Here is an 8,512-nt window from a genome sequence, read left to right on the forward strand (position 1 = left end):
CAAAAAAACTGGATTAAAACACTACAACGAAAATTCCAAATTCGCTGCTTCAAATACAAACATGATACGCTACTTTTAGCCATATTAGTTGAAAAATGCTATTATGCGAGAAATGGTGGTTTTAACGCCGAAAATGGCTTTGGATTTAATTTTTGTTACATTATAGGTTAATTCCCGCAAGTAATATGCGCAAAAATACGGTACTTTCTTTACTGTTTAAAGGAATCAAAATCAGCATAAATAACCAAATAATCACAATATAAAGGCTTTATTACTTAATAACTGAGACTACTAACAATAATAAACGTAAATTACAATACCAATACTATTCAATCTTCCAATTAAATATTCAATCCTTCAACTACAATATGAGCCTTGGTCAGCTACTCGTCTCTAGTCTGACGTTGCGAGCTTTAAATACTATATTAAACGTTAATGGAATCAATCAAAAATTTATTAAAAGTAAACTTCTGTCAGTTGTTATAATTTAAAATTAAAAGATAATTATAATATTAACAATCCTAGTAACAGTTAAAAGTATACATATATGAGGTTAATTCGTCGGCATATCGTCCAGAACTCAACGATGTCGTATCAGACGCCACTTAAAGCTTTTTCTTTCACCCTCTCCCATCTACCCGCCTTTTATCTTCCATCATTAGAAACTATCAATCATTATTTCGGTCGCTTTCCACGCCGTTTTCCTTCATCCGATTTCCCACCCTCCATTGTCAGTCTAGGCAAGTTTGACTTTGATTTTACCCACCCACCATTGTCAGTCTAGGCAAGTTTGACTTTGATTTTACCCACCCTCCATTGTCAGTCTAGGCAAGTTTGACTTTGATTTTACCCACCCTCCATTGTCAGTCTAGGAAAGTTTGACTTTGATTATACCCACTCTCCATTGTCAGTCTAGGCAAGTTTGACTTAGATTTTACCCACCCTCCATTGTCAGTCTAGGCAAGTTTGACTTTGATTTTACCCACCCTTCATTGTCAGTCTAGGAAAGTTTGACTTTGATTATACCCACTCTCCATTGTCAGTCTAGGCAAGTTTGACTTTGATTATACCCACCCTCTATTGTCAGTCTAGGCAAGTTTGACTTTGATTTTACCCACCCTCCATTGTCAGTCTAGGAAAGTTTGACTTTGATTATACCCACTCTCCATTGTCAGTCTAGGCAAGTTTGACTTTGATTTTACCCACCCTCCATTGCCAGTCTAGGCAAGTTTGACGTTGATTTTTAATTCGATAAAAATTAGGTTAATTAGAACAACAAAGCTTGTTTAAAAATTAAAAGTAAGGCCCATTTTCGCATTCGTGTACACTGTTTTACCAACAGACTTTTACAAAACTCGTGGTTAAACGTGTCGGAAAACTATTGGCGGGAGTTTTCGTTAATAAATGTGAAAGTGGGAAGATTTTCATCTTTTTCTTAGCTTTTTTATCCTTTCTCTCAGTAATTCCTAAACCAAACATAATATCGCTGTTCTGTTAATTTTGGAGATAATGAAAATGTCAGCCGAATTAGACAGCCTTCACTGTGGTGGCTAAATTGTCCAAAATTTCCTTTCAGATTAATTAGACCCTTACTAGTGGATGACTATTCCGGCTGAAAGTTACCCAGAATAAAAATGTCGGCGGAAATAGCCTCTAATAATCATGCAGGTTTTCCGACTGAAATTGTTTAAATGGAGAACTCCAGCAACAGCAATTTTCAGACGGAACACCCTTAATACTATTACAGCCGAAAATACTGAAATAGACACTAAGAATTTTATTAGTCATCAGTCTCAATATTTCACAAAAGAGTGTTTATTTTTCAATTTCTGAATTGAGGCTGTACAAACGATTCTGTAGAATTTTCTTAATCCGGGGTCTTCAAAACCGGGAGAGCTATATCTTTCTTTTTTTAACACTCACTAGACTGCCGTTTTGGGAAATATTTAACCTATCGATGGTCGCGATTGAACAACACTCAATTTGGTTTTTAGTTTCAAACTGTTCTTTAATTCTATAACTTTTTTTTGACTATACTATAACCAAAGACAATATAACGCTTCGGTTACTAGACAGGCGTCTCCCTAGGCAGAACCTGTTGACAGTCCCGATTGTAGTGCCATCTTTTGGCTGGTCAGAATGGCTTATTAAAACCAAAGACTATAGAGCGATAGCTTAGTCTTTGGAAGGCGGGTAATTTAAATCTTGAAGGAAGAATGTTTTTCTTAAGTTGTGATTTGTTTAAACTCTTCCTTCAAGTTTAAATAAATCACCACTTAAGCGTTTAAGAGAAGGAATAAATATATAATATATATAGTTAGGAAGTAAAAACACATACTTGTTAAGATAATTCTGGATTCTGAAGTATCCTAAACTATGGTTAGGATAAAATTGCTGGTAATTTTATATTAACAATACTATATTTAAAACCTTCGGGATACTGAATAACTAAATATCAATTAAGAGACTGATACCACGTGGTTAAATTTTAAAACTCTTTATTGAAGCTTAAAACAGAACGTTTCGAGCAAACACGCTGCTTTTCAACCGTAATACATATAGTTTTTAGCTTTAATAAAAAGTTTTAAAATAAAACATGTCACTAAATTAATATTTAATTATTCATATTAGTAACCATGGTCGACAATTTTTATATTTACAAATTCGGGATACTGGTTTGGCCAGTTATAGTTTTATTGCTTTTATAGGTTTAATAAGAAATGGTTTTTAAAATTTCATACATAAAAATTTTAATATTCAAATATACTCACAAAGCTTGATATCGGAAAAAAAAATCAACAACCTAAATGTTGTATTCTTAGTAACTTTTTCTGTTTTACTGGTTTTACAGCAAGGTTAGTTTGATTGGCTAGTTCGGTGTTTTGGCTTCCAGGTGTTGCTGAAGTAGCGTTTGGTTTAGCTACTGCTTGTTGAGCTTTTCTATATTTTGTCTATCACTCCAACATTTAAAAATTTTACGGCATAATACAGCCTCATTCTGCAGTAAAGTTTCAATAAATTTTTAAGGAATCCTTCGCATATGTTATGCCCAGTAACTTTTTCGTTGAATTTTGCAATGCAATTTTGCAATACGTTCGGCTGATGCATGTTTTCATTGAACAAATTTAGAAAAACATGTTCGCAATGCAACATTAATTGTAAGACTGCATCAGATGGGGAAATAAGCCCCCCAAAGCTGCCCTTTTCATATGAGTACGCTTTTAGATGGGTGAAAATTTGATTATCGCTTTCCAATTCCTCAGATTGGGTAATAAATTGACAAATTTCTTTACCGGAGACACAATTATGATTGTTCTTGATTTTACGAATTGTACTACCGATTATATATGCTAAGCAATTGAGGTCAATTTTTGACCCAAAGTCTTTAACAGTTTTTTCTACGTGCAATTGTTTTAAGGTCGCCTTGTTTGTATCTTTTTCAACTATTGTGGTTGGACTTCCGGAAGAAACATGGTTGGACTTTTGTGTCAATGATTTCAGTGTAAACAGGGTTTCATTACAATCTTCTTCCCAATTTTCATTGCCACTACGGGAAATTAATGTCATCATTAATACCTGTTTGAACGCATGCTTGAATTGTGTTGGATTCGGATTGGAATTGTTTCCCCTTCACTGCCTAATTGTGGCAAACAGATTTTCCAATGGGTTTTGCGTCAATCGTCTAACAAACAAAATAAAAAATAAACACATCAATAAAATGAAATACAATTTTAGTATATATATATATTATATATATATATATATATATATATATATATATATATTATATATATATTAGCTGGGCCCCAGCTAGAACTAAAATACAGTGAAGACTGTTTCGGCCGGGCCCCAGCTAGAACCTAGGAGTATGAATGTTCCCCTGGAGAGGTATTGTGCCCGCCGCGCGTAAGGCAGTCTAAAACCATAGAACGTAGTACAGTATAGATCTCTATCGGTGGAAACGTGATGTTTTGTTAAAACATTTCGTCTGCTAGTTGTTCTTGGGCAGTGAGAACGTGCATTCGTTGAATTGGACAAACCTAATTTGCCAAGATCGCGATTCAAATTTTCAAAGTTTAGAACCCACCACGATCTGGCATCACTGTCTGGAAGAACTAGCAGACGAATTTAACAAAAAATGCAGTTTCTCTAAGCGTCGTAGGATGGCGGTAAAATATTAGGTTCTATAGTTTGACTCCCGCCGAACTGCCTAAGGTAGAACGGAGAGCTCATTGTGGGGGAATACAAATTTCTGTTCCAGGGTACGAGTATTATATTCCTAGCTAGAACTAAAATCCCGTGGAGACTGAGTCATGGCATAGACAATACACAACCCCCCCCCCCCCCCCAGCGCAGCAACTTAATTGGATGAGGCAGAAAAATATTGGTTGTATAGGTGTATGTAGGTTGCAGGATTCACGGCATCTTTCCAGGGACAAAAATACATGTTTTAATTAATTAACTTAATTGAAAATCGATGAAAATAGCGCGACTCGCTGCCTTTGCGCCATAAGACTAGTTGAGAGAAATTTGGCGGTCCTCGGTTGAACGGCTCGGACGCCTATAGAGAAACAGACGCAAGACAGACAGAAGACACTTAAGAATATAGTAAAGATATATACACTAACGATACAGCAAAAAAAAATGTTTTTTGTTTTTGTTTTGGTTAGCGTAATTTTCTACAGATTCGTAATCGCCGACAGCGTACATAAGGATAGTAAGATATTGGGTATTGGATTTTGAAAAAACGTTTATAACCCTAGTTTCAGAGAAATATCCGTAAAAATCCGGCTTTGCTGCTGAATTACGAGCAGAAAGTAGAATAACGACTTTCTCCTTAAATAGAAGCAGACTTTTCTATATTAATCAGTGCCGATGAGAAGGAAATACTGATGATTCTTCCAAATGGCTCTGATTGGCAGGGTACTGTTTCAGGAGTAAACGCATTAGACTATTTACTAGACGAAGAAACGGTATTTTACTACAACCTTCGTAGACGCGAAATCAGCAGGTAAAAAGTTACATATGTTCTACTGTTCATGCATATTTTATCACAGCAGGTTTGTAATAAAACAATCTTATGGTTCATTTCTTAAAGTTTCAAATATTAAGGGTAAGGTTTAAATTCTACTATTAGCAAAGGTACAAACTTTGCTATCAGTAAATACAGATAAAATGTTAAATTTGAAAGCAGATAAAATACGCAAGGAGAAAATATCTACCAAATAAACACGCAATTAGTTTAATTTTATTTATTATTTTTTGAAAATATTTTTTAGCGTTTCTTTAAAGCCTGGTAGAGTGGTAGAAACCTTAGTCACCAATGTTGACTGCGCTTCTTCAGAAGGCATTGCAGTTGATTGGGTCGACGGACTCGTGTATTTCGTCGATACCAATATAAACAGCCTAAATGTGTATAGTTTGAAGAGTAGCACACGGAAGACGCTAATTAAACAGAATCGAAGTAAGATTCGGGCAATAGAGGTCGATCCTTTTGCTGGATGGCTCTTCTGGACGAACTGCGGACCATCTCCTAAAATTGAACGTTCCGCTCTGGACGGAAGCCAGAGGGCGCTTGTACTGTCGGAAGACATCCAGTGTCCCAATGCGCTTGCCTTGGAAATCGACCAGAATACCCTCTATTTTTATGACGCGTCAAAGGGACTTATTGAAACGATAAATTATGAAGGAGAAAATCGCCGAATAATTGTATCAACTAGGCCAAAAGGGCACGCAAACTCATTGGATGTTTTTCAGGTGAGTGGAAATTCGGTAGAAAATCATATCAACGGGAAAGCCAGAAAGGCACTTGGTAATGCTCCTAGAATTTAAATTATGCTTGGGTCAATATTTATAGGTTTTTAAATATTCATTTCTAATATTTAACATCTATAATATATGCTAGTTAGAAAGAGATGCACGTTTAAGCATTTATCCCACCACCCAATCAAAAAATCATTGTTGCACCCCTGTCTTGAAGTTAAACCCCTAAAAAATTACGTATTCAAACTAAAAATAACATTGCATTATTTTATTGATTAAACTCAAGGATACGAATTGTGTTGTTGAAGCTTTCTTTTTCAATTTAATTTTAAATGTTTTGTTTTTAAAACCTTTTATAGCAATTCACTAAGTTTCCATTTATTCATTTTCAGGAGTACCTTTACTGGACTGCGGGTGGCCAAACGTACCAAGCCAACAAATGTGACGGAAGTAAAATGAAAATTATCGATTCCTTTAGCGTTTCTTCGCCGATGGACATTCATATATTTCACAAGGAAAAACAAAAGAGAGGGTTGAGTGTTTGCCAAAACAATAAATGCTCGCATTTGTGTCTTCCAACTAAAAACGGAACTCTCCAGAGAACCTTTACTTGCGCTTGCCCTGCGGAGATGGCCCTGAACGGAAATGATAATCAATCGTGTTCCATTATTGTTTCATCTAACTGTAAGTATGGGCAGTACCTGTTGCATTTTTCATTATACGTACAAGGTGTGATCCCAGATAATTGACTTGGACGTAAATCTATCGAGCAAGCCATTGGACGTAAGTTTAAATCATAATACAGACTTCGCAGCGTTTGACGCACTAAAGAACTTTATCGAAATATAAAACAATAAGAAGATATAACCTTCAAGTAAAACAAACAAATTTAAACTTATAATTAAAGAGTTTATATTGCCATGCGCTACTAAAATATAAATATTTATTTAACTGGTTTTAAAAAAGGAAAAAGGTGGCTGGACCTGTTTACGCTTATCCATTTTAGGTATTTCGTTCGTATTATACTGTCTATGCATGTTAAACATAAACTGCATTTAAACATAGGTATCCGCCGAACAAAACCTTAGTTGACCGTGGGCCTCAGGTTGAGAGAAATGGCAAATAAATAGCGGAATACGCTACCTTTGAACATTAAGAACAATTGTTTGGCCATTTCGGTATCTTTCAAATTGAATTCCCTTCATAGTCTGTCTTTTATAATTATATTTTTAAATGGTGTCTGATGCGGTTGCATACGCTCTACGGCCTTTTTAAGTCATTTTCGCTTAGGGCTTTTATTGGCCGACGGAAGCAGTCTTTTTCCCAATTCAGATAACATTTGCAGCCATTAACTGCCGTTTTCACTTCCTTACGATTTAAACATTCGTTTTACTACGAAATAAAATAAACGTTTTTTTAATTTTAGATGGAGTCAATAAATTCAATCTAAACAAAGCAGTAATCGTGTTTACATTTCTAACTGTGCAGTCTCAACGACGCTTTTAAAAAACAGTGTACCATCGCTTCTTATATTGGAAAATGCTCAGTTTAATATTCAGCTATATTTTGAGTGTTTTAATTTTTTTAACTTTATGGAAAAGCCCAGTTTCGTTGAAAAAAGATAAGATAAAGCTAAACGAATGCTATCTAACTTTCAATTTAACCTATCTAACTACGCCCAAGGAGTGACGATTGCATATGATAAAACAGATTTTTTAAAATAAACATATCTTGCCTTTCATTGTATGATGGAATAGCATATGCAGACTATCGGTTAAAATATGAGATTTTTCTACTAATCCGAAGTACTGCTTATTGAGAAACATTGTTATATTTTAATTTCCAATGGACAAAATGTTAGCTAAAAGTGTTGAGGTATTTAGCCTGAAAGAAAAATTGTAATTCTTAGTTTACATATTTGAACATTGATCTTAGAAACTTGATTAAAACTTGCATACAGTATTTTCTGTGTACTATCGTAACCAATAATCTGTCCCTTCTTGGTCGTAGTGGTATAAAACCCGATTAGCTTCATCTCCTTTTTCTGACATTTTCATAACATGTGTATACTTTTTCAAGAACGAAAGATGTATTTTTGGCCTTGATTAAATAAACAGTAATAAAAGTATTTCAATAAAGCAATATCCCTTTCGTTTGATTCGTTGTCACCTATTTTGCTTCTATCAATGTTTTAAAGCGTTGCATCCGTTTCAGCAAAATTTGTGACCGATTAGATTAATACTAGATGCAATTAAAAAAGCGACATGGCGTCATCACCAATGATAAACGCCCTCGTATTTTATATTTACAAAATAAAAACTGAAAATTATCAGAAATAGTTTTTTTAAATTTCTTAAACTTAGGCTTCCTAATACGGGTTAGCAACAATCCTTAAAATTATATTCCTAAGAAAGTGATTACATACATTCGCAGTTTACAATAATTGCATTTTTCAATAAAAGGTGAATCTCTTGTGGCATATACCACCTTAAATTAACAACTCCGAAACGAAACTCCACTTTCAGGGGAGTTCCCCAATTTCTAACCAAACGCAGTTTGAAAAGCATTATTTCCCAAAAAGCCATTATTCATAAGGCTACTTTACAATGCGGTTCTCAAACTTAAGCATTCACAATGTGTTAGCTTCCTTGAGACTGTGAAAATGCCATTGACCTCCTTTTCTCTTTCTACGATATAAAATATTCCGCTATAGCTTTCTACAATTTTGTTTATCCACAAGGTGAACTTC

At 34.8% G+C, this 8,512-nt stretch overlaps 1 protein-coding gene across 1 annotated transcript in view; it reads left to right on the forward strand.

Annotated features, from left to right (window-relative positions):
* Nucleotides 1-7,394, forward strand: part of LOC149963168 (low-density lipoprotein receptor-related protein 6-like) — a 40,678-nt gene extending 33,284 nt beyond the window's left edge. Inside the window, exons 4-7 of the mRNA XM_090164852.1 lie at nucleotides 4,846-5,011; nucleotides 5,280-5,757; nucleotides 6,156-6,447; nucleotides 7,190-7,394. Coding sequence (XP_090020978.1) covers nucleotides 4,846-5,011; nucleotides 5,280-5,757; nucleotides 6,156-6,447; nucleotides 7,190-7,269 — 1,016 coding nt within the window. The 3' untranslated portion in view covers nucleotides 7,270-7,394. The remainder of the gene's footprint in view (nucleotides 1-4,845; nucleotides 5,012-5,279; nucleotides 5,758-6,155; nucleotides 6,448-7,189) is intronic.
* Nucleotides 7,395-8,512: the final 1,118 nt, after the last annotated feature.

The sequence above is a fragment of the Leiobunum rupestre genome, chromosome 1 (genome assembly GCF_980474605.1).
Source record: "Leiobunum rupestre chromosome 1, qqLeiRupe1.1.hap1, whole genome shotgun sequence".
In the NCBI taxonomy this organism is placed as follows: Eukaryota; Metazoa; Arthropoda; class Arachnida; order Opiliones; family Sclerosomatidae; genus Leiobunum; species Leiobunum rupestre.